This window comes from Perca flavescens, chromosome 8 (genome assembly GCF_004354835.1).
Source record: "Perca flavescens isolate YP-PL-M2 chromosome 8, PFLA_1.0, whole genome shotgun sequence".
In the NCBI taxonomy this organism is placed as follows: Eukaryota; Metazoa; Chordata; class Actinopteri; order Perciformes; family Percidae; genus Perca; species Perca flavescens.
In genome coordinates, this window is record NC_041338.1 from 1,412,063 (window position 1) to 1,429,647 (window position 17,585).

General features: G+C 42.9%; 1 protein-coding gene across 1 annotated transcript in view; it reads right to left on the reverse strand.

Moving 5' to 3' along the window:
• Positions 1 to 15,505, reverse strand: part of znrf1 (zinc and ring finger 1) — a 59,462-nt gene extending 43,957 nt beyond the window's left edge. Inside the window, exon 1 of the mRNA XM_028585415.1 lies at positions 14,445 to 15,505. Within this exon, the coding sequence (XP_028441216.1) occupies positions 14,445 to 14,838 (394 nt within the window). The 5' untranslated portion in view covers positions 14,839 to 15,505. The remainder of the gene's footprint in view (positions 1 to 14,444) is intronic.
• Positions 15,506 to 17,585: the final 2,080 nt, after the last annotated feature.

The window sequence follows — 17,585 nt, forward strand, 5'->3', positions numbered from 1 at the left end:
CTGCTCCGCTCGCTGCCCAAGTCAGAGGTTTATCTTTGCTCTGCCGTGACGACATTTAGGCGCTGTCCATAGCAACAGTTGCCGTGCCCACTGACTGCCACAGCAACCGCAGGAGCCCTCGCCACTCATTATTGGTCAGCCCATCACAATTACGGTATATATGGTGCTGACATGCAGCCACACGATGACTTTCTGGACTGCTTGCGGGGACTGTTTGAAATAAGGGTCAAAAAAAGTGAACGTATCAAAAAAATACTCTCTTCCAGACAGTCAGCCAGGAAGGCAATAGTGAGGTATTGGCGACATTTGCAAAGGTGAAGTGTGTGTGTGTGTGTGTGTGTGTGTGTGTGTGTGTGTGTGTGTGTGACAGCGTGCACACATGGCCTCGCGCATGTCTAGAAAAACAGCAGTGATCGGCGGCTATGTGGTTGTCACAGTAACAAAAACCCATCTCCAAACCTCGCTCGCAGTCTCGCCTTCATTCCCCGTCATCTCATTCTGCCGTCGTATGTATGCAAAATGTGTATGTGTGTGTCCTCGTATGCCTCCTCTGTGAGGACACTGCACTGAGTTAACAGGGAGGAAAGAGGAGAGAGTGTGTGTGTGTGTGTGTGTGTGTGTGTGTGTGTGTGTGTGTGTGTGTGTGTGTGTGTGTGTGTGTGTGTGTGTGTGTGTGTGTGTGTGTGTGTGAGAGAGAGAGAGACTGAGAGACACAGGAAACAGAAATAAATTGCAGTGCTGACCTATATTCTCGAATCCCACAACCAGTTCAGCGGCACAGATGTTCCCCTAATCCCTGTGTTTGGCCGTGAAATCCAGCCACAACACCCGACTGCATGGACAGAAGTGGCTTTAATTGTTCCTGTGTGTTCCTGTGTGTTCCTGTGTGTTCCTGTGTGTTCCTGTGTGTTCCTGTGTGTTCCTGTGTGTGCCTGTGTGTGCCTGTGTGTGCCTGTGTGTGCCTGTGTGTCCCACGTACGTTATGCGTCAGCGACATATTTATTTGCTTGTGTGTGTGCTGCTGCAGTGTATGTGTGGGAGGAACTGTGTGCTCATTTATCTCTATGCCTAAAGAAGCACTTAACTGATTTTCAGCCTCGACCCCATGTACAGCATATGTTCAACGCATTCTCATGAACGGGTTCGTATGATATCGTACAAAATGACGGTGACCATCGGCCGGTCAGGGGACAGTTAACTTTAGCCGACATCAGGTGGCCAACATAAGGTGACGACAGTTAAATTTAGGCACCAAAACGACTAGTTAAGATTAGAAAAAAGATTGTGGTTGGGTTAACACCGGTCCCCTTAAGTAAAACACATGTTTTCTGGGTGAAAGTCTTGTGTTTTCCCCTTAACATCTTCCAGGAAACAAACTCCGCTCCCCCGTTTGAAAGCCCTGTGTTTTAGGACCCAATGGTCCACCCCGACCTCCTCCCTACACGGATCTTCACACTCTTATACAGACACTGTCCATCTGATGCACACAGTAATGAATACGTTGAATACATATTACAGTGCATAACCTTTTCGTAGTTATATGTACGAATGGTTCGTGAGAACAGCGTGATATGTTAGAGCAGTGGTTCCCAAACTTTTTCACATCAAAAAAACCTAAACTGACAGAAATTAGACCATGGAGCCCCATTTGATAAAAGTTTGCTTTTAGATGTTTTATTACAGAAAGTGTATAAAACACATGACCAATATAGTCATACATGCTGCCATTGTGTTACTTATGGATTAGGGCTGCATGATTATGGCCAAAATGATAATCACAATTATTTTGATCAATATTGAGATCACAATTATCACGATTATTGTTGATTTAAACAAATTTTATTGTCACATAGGCTAATGATAACTGCTTTTACATCCATACTATGCTACATTCCTGTTGATACATCCATATTGAGCTACATTCCTCCTTTATTGAAGGATACTGTGAAGAAGTATACCATTTCAGCTGTTGTGCGACCGTTTTCCATACATGCACGTTTGCCGTAAGGTATCTACCGGACGAAATAGCAACGCAGATTTCATTGGCTCATTACACTGCTACTTACATGTCTGCGTTGCGCTCTGATGTTCCGAAACCCACGTTAGAGGCAACATAAACATCGCTGCATGTCACGCTAGTAAACACTAATAACATGTTACACAGCAGGTAGCGTTAGCCTACCGTTAGCTACAGTAAACACTAATAACACGTTACACAGCAGGTAACGTTAGCCTACTGTTAGCCACAGTAGTAACTGGATTAAACATGGCTAAAATGCTGACAGCTAAACGGTGTAGTGTGACTGTATTTCAAACAACGGGACATCCAACAGTGTGCTGCTAAAGCTATGAGCTAACAGACACAAACTAGCACTATGGTCACTGCTGTTGTCTGAAAAACAACACCGACGGGACAACATGTTGCGTTTACTGGTAAACTGGTAAACATTGTGACCGGCTTATGATGACCGACTGCTACCTGTTGTGGAGTTTTCCTCCCGTTACTCCTCTGTCCTCTGTGACTGTCTACATCTAGAAACTAAGCTGCGCAGTGCAGGGAACAACTCTGATTGGCTCACGGAGGCACGTGATCAGACAGTGGTTTATGGAGCGCTAGAGTGGCTTTTCAAAAACTTTGATAAGGAGCGTTCTATGACGCATTTTGAATATCGCTCGATCACGCAAATTTGATCGTAGGAAGCCAAAATCGTGATCGTGATTAAAATTCGATTAATTGTGCAGCCCTACTATGGATGGAATTATAGTGAAAATAAATTAATAACCTTTTTGCTAGGGACCCCCTTAAGGACTCCTGGGGGTCCCCATGACCCTACTTTGGGAACCACAGTGATAGAGAACGTCTACGTACACATTAATAATCAATAATCTGTATCTGGTAGGAAAGCTCTTTTTTATTATTATATATATATATATATATATATATATATATATATATATATATATATATATATATATATATATATATACGTGATGATGCCAGCACAGGCCGAGCAGCAGCAAGGAAGAGTTATTTCAGGCCGCAGACCTCTAATCATTCAGGGAGATGTTTTTTTTTTTTTTTTTTTTTATGCCCGCTCATCGCATGGCTGCATCATTACAAGTAGGACATACAGCCAAGTTTTGGAGATATCTGTCTGGATCAATCTATCTGCCAAGTAGATCCAATTACCAAGCATAATGGGTACATGGATTCAGAGCGTTACTGAATGCTTTTCTACATTTTTGGCACCACAAAATACATTCTTAATGACCTGTTACAACAGGGGAACTAAAGCGGTTATGCTCTCTTCAAAGCCACCAGACTCCGTTAACAAAAACAGTATTTTTTCCTCGTAGAAAATGGGAGTTGCTGGTCTACCACTGCCTCTGTCAGTTAGTTAGTTTGTGTTATTGTGTGCCTTTCGTTAGTGTTAAGCAATAGTCTGTGCTAACTGCTTGTTTACACTGGAACCGCCTCCGTACAGTATGTGCAGGCAAGCAGCCCAGGAGGGCCTATTTTAATGTGAACATGATTATTTATCGATAAAAATCTATTTAAATTGGAATGTGACTATAACTTTCATACTGCCAAACCTGATGACCATGTATAAAAGCAATGGCGCACTTCAGTTAGCCAGTAAGTCCTGTCTATTATGTGCACTGGAGTCCTTATTGCTGCTGACCCTACAGTGGCTGAGCAGCTTGTTCAGTTTACATAGAGAATAGTGAGCGACTGACCTCTAAACTTGAACTGTCTTTGTCCTGAGTACTTGCTTTATTGTTTCAAATGTGTTAAGTTGCAGTCCAACCATGGAGTATTATCTGATCTGAAAATCTGATTGAGGTCCAGCGATGAACTTATACAACTCGTCCGCTTAAAAGTATTGTTAATGAACTATTGATTTGTGAATTGACCCATGACTACTGTTGAAGCACGTTGCAAATGGAGCTGCGTGATGGCACCAGTTGTGCTGCTGGGAGATGTGTGATTTTTGATCTGCAAAGGCCTCTATGTACAGTACTTGCATCAAGTTCTATTCTTCTCTGTTCTATACGATTGAAATGTAACGTCACTATCTATAGAAGACAAGAGAGAGAGATACAAAAGGATGCAAGGATGCATATATTGAATAAGATAATGCCGCCTTTGCATATTTAAACAAATTTCAGAAAACGTGTAATACAGCAAATAATTGTCTTAATTAAAGTAATCAAAGTAGGTTGCACAGTGATATCTATTAGGTAAAATGTCAACCCTATTTGCCTGCAGTGTCTACCCTTAATCAGCTTATTATGATAACTACTTAAAGGTACAATATGTAACATTTCTGCTTTAAAATGTCTAAAAACGACCATTCCTATGTTATATATTTTTATGAGTTGTGTTCTTACACTATCCCAAATGTTTCCACCAAATGTCAAACCCAGAGAAATCTATTATTTTATTTTCAGACACGGCACGTTTCCTTTAGTCGCCCGTCAGTGGCGTCATATAACCTTTCACCCTCCAGTTACTCTAACTTCCGTCAGAACACTGGCACCAAGATGATACGTTCAGGAGTAATTGTAAATCATACAATGTCACAGAAAAAAAATACTTGTAACCGTAATACTGCTTTTTTTTTGCCATACAGCATCATATTGTGATTAATTACATCCCACTTTTTATCACAGTAATACAACAGAGACCTTATCTATTTTGTAAGTTCAATATCGATACCAGCTTAACGTTACTACAATGTGCTAACGTTGATGCTAAAGCTTTGTGGGTAACTATTAGAAATTCTTTGGTAACATTATGAGGTTACAACATTGTTCAACACGCTAATAGTTATTTTTAGTATGACTGTTTCAACCACAGCTAACAGGACTGAGCTAACCCACGAATAACTTCACTAGTAACGTTAACGTTAGCTGTATAGATAGACGATTAATCTAATGCTAATTTAGCCAGCTAGCACACCCCGGTCTGTCTGCCTCACTCCCCCAGCGCAGAGAGACTCAGTCGGGATGACAGCTGACAACAGCCCCGGGACATATAGCTAGCTAGTTACCGTTAGCCCCCAGTCAGCTATCAGCCAGCTACTTTCATTACAGCAACCCCCACCGGCCAGAACTTATCTCCAGTGCCTGGTGCTTACGACGCTAACGGCAGTTTAATTAAACGTCGGGAAACAGACCATATCAGACCCAGCACCGAGTCACAACATCCATAGCGGTAGCTACATCTCCGTGTACCGGTGTATGTGCCAAAAATCTCCTCCCTGCCGAATTTTTCCCCCCTTCGCGTTTAGCTGTGTTTACGCCGTTAGCTAAATTAACCCGACAAAAGGTGGGTTAAGCACCAAAATGAAAAGTTAAGATTACTGAAAAGTGAAGGAGAGATCATTCGGGGCAGCTGGGAGATGTTCTGCTGCTGCACAACAGGCATCGACCGTCCTGGCTCGCTATCGCGGAGATTTCCCCGAGAATCCTCACCCACACCCGTCTCTCAGCCTCGTTTAGTAGCTTGCTAGCGTTACAACACACCCCGTCCGCCCCGGTGTTGAAACCATCCAAAAGGTGACATTGATATGTGAAATATTTTGTTTTTTAGCTGCTGGCTACTGTTAGCTTGCTGGCTCACTAGCTAAATGGTCAGCTACAAATAAAAATCTAATCAAGAAAAACGTAATTATGTTTGTGAAACTGCAGCTATTGTATTACAATAACATGAATAAACGTAACGTGAATAAACTTGAATGGGTAAACTCGTCTGTGAACTGATGCATTCTAACCGGCAGCGAAGGTGCTTAACACTAAAAACTCCCATAATTCCACGCAACTTCCTAACGCCATCAAAAGTCCAGTTTTACCATCCATTGTTTTGGTTGAGAGACCCCTAGCGGCAGAAAGTTACATATTGTACGTTTAAATTGCCCAATATGCAACTCTTAGCAACTAAGGTTAATCTCATCTGCTAGACCTATAGATGATATTTCAATCATAAAAGGTTCATAGGAATCAGCATTGCTGGGATTCATATAGGCCATATTGGGGTTTCCAGTAGACTGCTAGTATTCACACATCACACTTTATATTTCTTGTAAACATCATGTGGATAAATATTTTAAAATCAGATCATATAATCTGTAGTTGAGCTATTCCACAATCTTTTCACATACCCCCTGTAACTGCAGGAGTACCCCCAGGGTACATGTACCCCTGATGGAGAATCACTGGCTGGATACATTTAGTTGGCTTTATTAAAAAATAAAGTTGATTCCCTTTCACATTCTGTCTGTCTCCATGCTTCGTCCTTCAGTTACATCACAGTGATACCCCACCACAATGAGCAGATTTATTCTATTCTATTCTGTTTTTCTTTCTCTCTCTCTCTCTCTCTCTCTCTCCGTTTCTCTCTCTGTCTCTCTCTCTCAATTCAATTCAATGGGCTTTATTGGCATGTCAGTTTCAATAAAAATGTTGCCAAGGCATCGAATTTGTCCAAATATTCGGACAGAATGCAATAATTATCTCTCTCTCTCTCTCTCTCTTTATCTCTCTCTCTCTCTGCCAATTCATTCTGTCCCATCTGTCTGTTTTTTGACATATAAATTGCAGGGTCTCCAGGTTCAAACCCTTCTCAAAGTGTCCAGCCCTTCATACTTCTCACCGACAGCAGATGTGAACAATTGGGACCAATCAAAGCAATTAAGAATTACAAAACCTTTAGCACAAAAGACCAAAGAAGAGCAAAAAGATAATGTTATGAAACAAGGTTTTGGTTTATTTTCCTTCATTTCTTTATAATTCTAGAAGTGTTGTATTAAGTTTGAGTTGTACACCCGTACACATAGTTTCAACCAAGCACTGATTTGTCAAAGACACATCCACTCTGGTCAGTCAATATAGTAGTTTAAGCCAACAAACATGTTGCTTTGCTCACACTGGCATGGCTCAATAGCTGTTTGGCACTCACATTCACTGTTTTCTCTGTTCTGGAAACATCAATTTCTCCTAAACTAACCTCCTAGGTTCTAAACAGAATTGAGGAAAATGCCAGGTAGTTAGATTTTCTTTTTTAAAATAGTTTTAATAATTCACTTTGGGTGTTTTGTTGTTGTTTGTGGGTCATCTAAAAGGTAAACCATTTCCAGACTGAAAGCTGCACTCATTTGTTTTTTCATATTAATGTATGAAATGTAGTAAAATAGTCTCTGTGCATACAGTTCATTCAGGCTTTCAATCTTCACTCTCATTAACCTCATCAATGTGTTTTCAGAACCAGTGGAGGAAGAAGTATTCAGATCCTTTACTCAAGTAAAACTACTAACACCACACTGTAAAAATACAGTACTGTATACTGTTACAAGCAAAAGTTACACATTAAAAATGCTACTTACTGTAAGTAAAAGTATGTAAGTGTAATCAGGAAAATGTAAAAGTAAAAGTGCTCAATGCAGAAAGATCCTCACATTTCAGAAAATGGACGATCAAAACTGTTTTGTCAATCTACTAAGTGTTAAATGGTCTAATTATTTCAGCTGGACAGCCTGTATTATGTAGCGCTTTTCTAGTCTTAGATAGATAGATAGATAGAGATAGATAGATAGATACTTTATTGATTGCTACCTGCCCAGCAACCAAACGACAGACAAACAAAGTTGGCAACTAGTCGGTGAACACAGTTCAGACAGTTCACACAGTGGAGCGTCTAGCAACTTAACGCCGAAAACACACCAAGCAGCTGTGTAATAATTACCGGTACAGGCCGACATGTCACAGGAGTCACAGGACTCTGGCTGCAGGTATTCTCTGGTTGCACTTCACCCCTTAAAGTTAAATTATCCCCAACTTTTAGTTTGGCCGAATTGCACCGCAAAATGTTTTTTTTCATGAATCCCAGCTAAGGTGTTTATTACTGGATATCCACTATCGATCGCAGACACAACACTGAACTACACTTCCTCCGTGTGAAGTCTGATTCACACAGATGCAAGCAGCCATATGTACTGTCAGCAGACGTATAGTGAGCTGTAAAAACATGAATCAACTCTTCAAACCCAAATCAGAATCAGGCAGCAGCCTTTTACTGTGATGCACCCACTCTACCTGCAACAGACAAAAGATGGATGGGAGGAAGCGGCACCTTGACTGCTGCGTGTGTGTGTGTGTGTGTGTGTGTAAGAGAATGCAAGGATGCAATCTCAAGGAGAGAGCACATAAGGCTACATTACAAATGCAAGTGCAAGGCTCCTACTGGTCTTTGTCGTGATTAATATTAGCCTAGTAAACGCATCTCCTAACATCTGAATATATGTTCAACACACACACACACACACACACACACATTATTCTGCATCACCACCAACCTTTGTCTTGAATTTCAAAGTGACAATTTGTTCTCTCTTGTGACGATGATTTTGAGTCTTCTTTGTCTCACACACACACACACACACACACACACACACACACACACACACACACACACACACACACCTCCCAAGGGCAAACAGGGGGAGAGGCACCTGTGGCCTGACTGATTAACAGCCATTTTATAGAGCAGAGAGACAGAGGTGTTTTCAGTACAGCGATGAGTGTCTTCTGAGAATCCATTTAAGAATGGGACGTGTGTGTGTGTGTGTGTGTGTGTGTGTGTGTGTGTGTGTGTGTGTGTGTGTGTGTGTGTGTGTATTGTGGTGGGTAACAATTCCTCCCTATATCAACAGCAACTACTTAGTGAATGTGAGAATCTAAGGCTACATCCACACTACCACTATCTTTTTTTTTTTTTATAGGTCCAGTAGCCAAACTAACCTCCGTCCGTCCGACAACACATTTCACATGATCATACGCATACACCGGGCGTGCCGGTGCGATGTAAACAGGAAGCAGATTGTCTGATGTCACTTTGTGGTTGAAAATCATGGATATATACTTTGAAAATACTCTGGAGAAAGACCAAAAAGGCAAAAAGTAAGAACAGGGGTTTATTAGCTTGGACCGAGGACGAGGTGGTACTGTTACTGTAAGGTCTGTAAGCTACCTCACCGATAAGACCGACTGACGGGCATCGGTGTTTCCACAGGTCTCCGTTTGTGGTCGTCCGGACTACAAAGAAACCAAAACAGAGGCAAGGATGAAACACAGTTTTTGTCCAGTTTTTGACGAGGGGGCGGAGAATTGCCATCAGATGGTATTTCAGACTGGACGTGCTGATATGATAGCTCATTTCACAACCACAAAACACACAGATCACTTTGGTCTTGATAATGGAACCATTTGGCAACTTTTTAAACGTAAACTTCCATCCACTCGTAACGTAACGTTAGCCTACTACTTTTTGGCCGGCTCGCGAGCCCAAGCCAGTGTGTGCGGTGTTGTTGTTTTGTTTCCGGTCTAGCTAGATCCGGTGTTGTGTTGGAGTTTTTCTAATGTTACTAGTTGTTGTAGGGCTGCTTGATTATGGAAAAAAACTATAATCACGATTATTTCAGTCAATATTGAAAATAACAATAATTTAACACGATTAATCATTGACTTCAGGAAAGATGTTGCAATTATTGAACTTAAAAAACTTTGGAAAATGTTAAATAAATCAACAGTAAAAAAACACATACAACTGTGAAATTTGCCTTAATACTTTTCCTATTTAAATTTTATTTTTTCATTCAGAACACAAGAGAAAATAAGACTTTTACAAAACGTAATGAGCTAAATAATTGTTTTTCTCGATTATTCTGTTTTTGTGATCATTGGGAGGCAAAATCATAATCACGATTACATTTCAATTAATTGCGCAGCCCTAAGTTTTTGCAGTATGTGAAAAAAACTACAAAGTTTGCTAGGCCAAAAAGAACATTAATCTTGCGATAAAAAACTGGAACGTTGTCACAGCAATTTATGCTTGCGAGGTAAACAGAATAATTAGCACAATGCTACAAGCTACCTGCTAGTAGCTATTCTGCTTTATATGTATACCTTAACTTACTGGATTGTCCAACACAATGTCTTCCCAGGTAACAATGCTCTGTGCCCAGCTGAAGTTAAACCAGGATAAACTTTTTTTGACATACTGCAAGTGTTTTCTTGCTGGAGCCCTTTGCAGATACACCCCACTGGGGCTCTCCCTGAAATAAAAGAGGATTTTTTAACACACCTCTATTGTAGTTCTAAACGCACGGCAACCAGGTTTCCAGAGAGATCTCATTCACCACCAGAAACCCCTGAGAGAGGAACATTTCTGCTGGAGTCACAAGTGAAATAAAAGGTCAAGCTAAGCAGTCGGAGCAGAGGCCGAAATGGATGAAAAGTGGCAAAACTCCCTTTAAGAGCAACCAATCTTTTATTACACCATTAAAGATGTGACATTTTGGTCAGAGCGACCTTCATCAGATATGTTAGACTAGGAATGCAGCGATACTGATGCCAGTAGCAGGTATCGGTCCGATGCCGTGCGCATGTACTCGCACTTGTAATAATAAAATGACTCCGATAACACCACACCCTATACCACTTTATAGAAACGTCAACGGTATGAAACGGTACACACTTCATGTCTCCTAAAGGGGCGTGGCCTCTTTTGAACGTGTAGTGAATGTCGTGTGGATGGATTAAACGTTATATTTGTATAATTTATTATTATTTTCTTTTGCTAAAGATAGATATTTACACAGCTAAAATGCATATTCAGCATCACGTAGATTAGTTTTGTTAGGGTGTTCATGAATCTGTGTTCATGTCCACTTCTCTATTGGAATCAATACACTCAGGACCTGCCGCTAGTCTCCTAAAGAGGCGTGGCCGTGGAGTTTACTTTCTGTCATATTTGCTGAAACTGACCCTATGTTTCAGTACAACTATGAAGCAGGTCATTTAAAAAAAATCCAGCTCCTCCAGCTCCACCTACAGCCTGGAGTGAGATTTGCAAAAATCCACAGCTCCCTGTTCAGATGCACCAATCAGGGCCAGGGGGTGTCTAACTTTGTGTCAATCACTGCTCATGCACTCACATTCATTCTCCCTTGTGGGGGGGAGGGGCTTAGGAGACCGTTTTGGGCTTTAGCGGAAAGGGGGGAGGAACTGAGAAGTTGTCGATGTTCAAATTTTTGGGCTAAGTCCTGGATCTTCCCAATCCTTCCTACAGCACCTTTAACTTTTCAGTCAAGCAGTCAGGCGGCGTAAGAGGAGCAATGCCAGTTGCTTGGAGATTTTTGGCTGTAAAAATAACAATAACTTACCCAATACATTGCACTTGAAGACCAGCCATTGTCGGTCATTGATAATACTGTGTTTTGACGTCTTCTCAGTGTACTGGAGTGGAGGTAGGAGATTACAGAAACCGTGTTACCAAAGCTGCATGACTTTGTGAAAAAGCACTACAGCAGCCTGTTGCAGGACACTTCGGCTGTAAGCTTCCACTGATATGTGAACTAGCAGTTAGCCCAATGTCTCTCATCATCTTAACAGGCATAAACAGGAAGAAAGCGATGTTTCAATCTGTTCTGTCTGCATGCTGTCTCTCCACCGCACTGTTACACAACCACAGCGCTACTCCGCAAATAGCCATATTTTACAAACTTCACAAAAGCTAAAACGAAAGTTGTCACTTTGTACACTAACGGTTTATATTAGTTTGCCACAAGTCTTGAAATTTGGACAAAATCTTGTGAATGTACGTAGCTGCTGACATAAACAAACCATCCTCTTCTCTCCAACAGCAGTAAATCCATATGCACATATCTAAAGTGTTTTTATTAGACTATGCAAGCTAAGACAGCTTGTGGAGCGTAGTGAACTTGCATCGCTCACACAGGGTGAATTAAAAACGCCCCTGATGCTATGCGCTTGCTAAGACAGCTTGTGGAGCCTACGTTGGAAGTAACATCATTTTGTTTTGTTTTTAGGACTTTTTTTATTGAACAGGACAGCTGTAGATAGGAAAAGGGGAGAAAGGAAAGGTAAGGTAAGGTAAGGTAACTTTATTAATACCCATAGGTAGATTTGGCTTACAGTGGGGGTTGGGTGGGTCAGCCTCTTTTTTACACACACACACATACATACACACAATTGGCAGCAGACTGTAGGACATAACGTAACAAAGGAGACATCATTGTTCATAAAATACAATAAATCAATAGTTCCGCTGTTACAATATAATAGTAATAAAAATAAACAAAATGCAGCAGATCTGTATTGCTACTACTTATTTAATATACGTAGAGCTGCTGGGACAAAGTTGTTTCTGTATCGCTTAGTTTTACAGGCTGGTACTTTATACCTGCGTCCCGACGGTAGAAGCTGAAATTCACCATAGAAAGGGTGGGAATGGTCTTTCAGTATAGTTCCAGCTATCCTCTGTAACTGTTTACAATACAGGGATTCTGGGTTGAGCAGTGGCTTTCCTATCAGCTTACTGGACCACTTCACAATTTGATTCAGACGATTTCTATTTTTAAGAGACAAGTTCCCAAACCACCAGAGAGAGGGGGAATGAATGTAGTAAAGGGCCGCAGGTTGGAATCCAACCTGGGACGCAGGCTCAACCAGGTAAGCTACCCAAGTGCCCCAGTAACACCGTTTTTATACAGTAGGGGAGGGGTTCATGGATGCAAGATAAGAAATGGATACAGCGTTTTGAGGCGGAGCCCCATTCATTCCTACGAGAGTTGCTCAGTTGCACATGAGGCCTTCATGGAGCCCAAAATGATCCAGATGATCGGCATCTGCCCATAGAGCAGGCACATTAGAGATACCCGCCAGCCGAGCCGGCTACTTCCAGTTTAGCGCCCAGCTAACTTTACTGGGGATTAAATGATTCAATTGTGCGGCTCTTCTAGACTTTCCAAATGACTGAATGGATCAAATTTGTTGATTAAAACGTGTCATTTTGCGGGGGTTTTGCCGTTCAAAGAAAGTGATCCACTGTTATACAGACGTGTCTTATGCCATGGAAGGGAAAACGTCATTTTGAGCCAGAGGGCATCATGTGACAGGTCAGGAGTTGCAATTCCACTGTCTGGCTCCTATGTTTAATTTGCTTCAAAGCCTGGAGCACTTGGCACTGGTGGAGGATGAAACCAGCGTGTCATCGAACCGTGATTTCACAGAGAAACTCAGTCAGTACTACACAGTTTACAGTCTCTTCACAATGTTTTCTAATATGTATAATGTGTTTCAAAAAGTAATCACTGATATTGCTTTACCCAGACTTTAACTTTGCTACAATGCTACTTTGAGTCAAACATTTGGTGTTTCCTGATCATTTACTATATCCTGAAGGCCTCGCTTTCAACCCCCCGACTCTGTTATCTCCTCCCACGGATATGAAAGCACATCAGAGTCGCTAGGCAATGTAGGCAGAGAAAAACAGCAGAGATGTTGACATCCAACTTGGAATTCTTCTTTGAGCCGGTCAGGGCTTTGGTAATGAGAGCCTGGGGACCTGGCTGAGCCTGCTGTGTGTGTGTGTGTGTGTGTGTGTGTGTGTGTGTGTGTGTGTGTGTGTGTGTGTGTGTGTGTGTGTGTGTGTGTGTGTGTGTGTGTGCGTGCAGGTGAAGGTGTACAGTATGTGCCTGACAGGTTCAGTCACACACAGAAACATATTGTGGAGGCAGTGGTAAGCCGATGATAAGCATAAGTGATCCCCTCCGCAACCCTTCCCTCCATCCTCATCCTCCCTTCTTATTTTTTACTTCCCTGCCTCACCCTACATCTCTTTTCCTCCTTCCTTCTCCCATCTCTCCCCCCTCCCTTCCTCCCTTCCTCCTCTCTAATCGCCGGGCTAATTGACTCAGCCAGATTTGGCAACAGGCGTATTAGTGTCATTTCACACAACAAGGGATGACCTATGCAGACAGTCCAGACGGAGAGAACCCTGCAATGTTATGTTCACCAAATCCAATTTCCCAGACACGCACACAAAGAAAACATATTTTTTTACTCAATTGATAAAATGACCTCTTAACAGCACCTTGTGAGTGTATTGATTTTTTTTTTCCTGCAGAAAATATCAAATATGAAGTGTTAAAATTCTGTCCAATGCCCCCACTGATTTCTGCTGGTGTAGGCTACTGTGCAGCACACCCACCTCCGCCAACACAGCGGAAGTACCGGAGGGAAACATATGTTTTACACACAGGTAAGCTTGTTCTTTTTAAGCCTAAAGATGCATTTTCAGCATCCTCAGGCAGAGCTGACTTTCATTCATAGTAATGAAATGTAATGGCACTGAATTGGTGTCATTCCTACCTGCAGGTAAACAAAGTGTGCAGGTGTAGGAGCGGATGGAGGAATGCAGGCTTTATTTGATGGTTAATCCTTCAGTGTCACTCAAATTCTGCCTGATGGCTGTCAGTGTGTGTGTGTGTGTGTGTGTGTGTGTGTGTGTGTGTGTGTGTGTGTGTGTGTGTGTGTGTGTGTGTGTGTGTTGGTGTGCAGAGAGTAGGCTAGAACGCTCTTACCGCTGTGCGCGCTGAACCAGCGTGGTGCGATGTGCAGGGGCAAGGTGTCAGCCAGCGACCCCCGAGATCCCAGATAGAGCACCCCGTCCGTGTGGTGCCCCCCGCCCCCAGTGTCCTGGTAGCCCGTACCGTGGGGTGCGGCGGTAGTGCCCCCTGACCCTCCTCCGGCTCGATCCGAGTCCGTGCCTCTGGGGGTGTAGAAGCCGAAGGGCACGGCGGGGCTGTGCTCGATGCCCATCCCGGCCACGGAGCTCACCGAGCGGCTCCGCAGGCCCATGGTGCCACTCGGCCGGTAGTGGCCGAAGTGGGCCGAGGGTGGCACCGCGCTGTCATCCGTAGAGACACCGGGAAAAGCACCCCGGGGCCGCCCCGCCGTGCTCTGCTTTCCCCCCATCCAAAGTGGGAGACAAATGAGTGGGGGTTCTGGGTGGAAACAGGAGGGGGCTCGGCTCGATCCGCAAAGGGTCGAGAGAGCCGAAACAGGCTGTCGCCCCCCTCCCCTCGCTCCTGTCTGTCTCTCGGCCTGTCTGCCTCTCCGGGTGTCTCGGCCGGCTCGTCAGCTCTGACTCTCCGCAGACGCAACAGCCCGTCTCGCTGATGAGCGGAACATGAGCCCGCCCTGACGTCTGGATTCACCTCACCCGCAGACAGAACCTCGACACAACCGGGGGTGGGGGGGGGTGGCTGGCGAGCTGAGTGACGCCGTAAGCCCAGAATGACACACTGATATACACCACACTCCCCTCTCGCTGTCCCAGGTGATTAACACGGCTGTATCATCGCAGGCGGCCCGGCCCGAATCACAGCAGCGCCGCAATGTGCCCTCCGCTGCTCTCGGCTCATCCGATCTCAGACATCGTGACAACTGTTGCTGTCTGTCTGGCCGCCAAAACGACGGTCTGCCTTTGGGTAGAAAAAAGAAATGACGTCGCCTTCCGCTCTGTCTGTCCGTTCCGGTGATCTCCAACCAGAGGAGATCGGGGTCCCGGTGATGCCGCTCCCCTGCTCTCAGATCGGCGCTTCTGTAGCCTACTCTCCGCTCCGCCGCTGCTGCTGCTACTGGCCAGACAATGGAGGCGCTCAGTGCGCAAGCCCGGATCAGAAATACAGACAGGACATGAGACAGTAGCCTATTGGGAGAAGGATAATACACTTTGCTTTAATTCCTAATCAAGGGGAATGGGCTTGGAAATTATCTGCAGTGTATGCCTTAGCTAAAGCAGGGGTCTTCAACGTTTTTTTTTTAGCCATGGATCCCTTAACTGAAAGAGAGCTGGACCAGGGATCCCCTACTATATTTTATAAAATGAAGTTGCATATTAAATTGGGCCTACAGTAGCCTAACTTGTAGGACGGCCTAAAGCCTTTATACATTGCTTTTTTTGCATAGAATACAAAGCTATTCAAATAGCCTAATACTCGTTGGCATGATTTTATAAATCCTGTTTTAATGTTAATTATACATGTGGCACACATCTGTGGATGGCCTAAGTGACTACCTCGACTATGGGCCAGTTAGTAATGGGGATTTAGGCTATATTTGCAAATAATATGTTGGATTCATGTTAAGACTTTTTCAATTTTGAAAAAACTTTCAAAAATTAACAATTATGTGGAGGCCCCCCTGCATTGAGCCCCTGTTGAAGATCCCTGCCTTAAAGCCTTTAGAATCAGGATGTGACAAGGAGTGGCAGGGGGCACCAGGTATAGCCCACAAATTGATCTTAAATTGCATTTTTTTTTTTTACCATAATTTGTGATTAAGAGCAAAGACAAGCAAACATATCCGGAGAAGATGGGCTAGGCTATATCTAAAAATCCCAGGAGGATTATGAGCAAATGTATCTGATTTTGTATGATGCTACTTTTAAACACGTCCACATGTAGTTTACTATATCCTTAAGGTTTGGAAATTTGACTTATCTAAAGGACAAGGGAATCCCCTCCATTGACTTTATCAAGAATTAATCTGTTATTTGAGGAAATACAGCTACCTTGTCTTTTCCAATTTCCCATGATCCTCCTTTGCTCTCCCACACTGTCAGGCCTTCATCCAGCAGTTGTTGTCATTACCAAATTATGCACAGATTTTTCCACCATATGCTAAATTATTGGGATTACTGGCTCACGTTTTATTCAGGATTACTTGGTCTAATCCTGAGCTTGTGTGTGTGTGTGTGTTGTGTGTTGCGTGCAATCAGGCAGTTTTGGGCTCTTTGTTTCTTCACAATAACACACAGAGACAGTCTTGTATGGTCTTGGCCTCATTACCCAAAAAGGTAAACTATGGTAAAGTACTTAATGCAATAGATGTTAATCTATCCTGCTATAAAGACAGCAGGCCTATAAATGGTCCCCTCTCTGCTCATCAGGCATTCAAAACACACACACACACACACACACACAAAATCAACTCAAATGGTTCTAATAATTTATAAATATGAGAAGACAGCTAAAAATACAGTAAAAAAAACCTGAAAAGTAACTGCTCAACCCACAGAGAAATGCAGTCTGTATACAGAAACTGTGCCTTTAAATGGGCCATCAGGACTTCCCTACATTGTGTTGACACAACTATACTATATACTATATATAGGTAGAACGTTCCGTTACGGTCATTCCCCGGCTGTAGAGACTGAGAGAGGGCAGATGTGGAGAACCTGGAAACACTGACTATGGGCTTAAAGAGACAGGTGTTAAAACTGAGCGTTTCAGATATTCAGACAGTATAAGAGAAATAATGTGTTTTTTGAACATTAAAGCATGTACATATGTTCTAGTACACTGTTAAAACTGTTACTTAAGTTATAAAAATGAAGGCAACATTTTCCAACCACTTTTTGTTAGTTTAGCAAACATCTTGTTTTTTTTAAATTGGTAAAACTCAGCAATTAACATTTAAGTATACCGGCATTCAAAAGTATTAAGTAAAGTCTACAAAAAAGTTGTGTATGAACTTTATTACCACTAAAACGGAGCCATCGTTGGTGTTAAGTAAAACCTGTGCTTTTCCTACAACAAAATGTCTTCTGTAAGAAATGTAGGGCTGGGAATCACATGAGGCCCCACGATACAATATCAGGACATGCAGCGATGTTTCAGTTGCCTCTAACGTCCGTTTCGGAGCATCAGAGAGAAGCG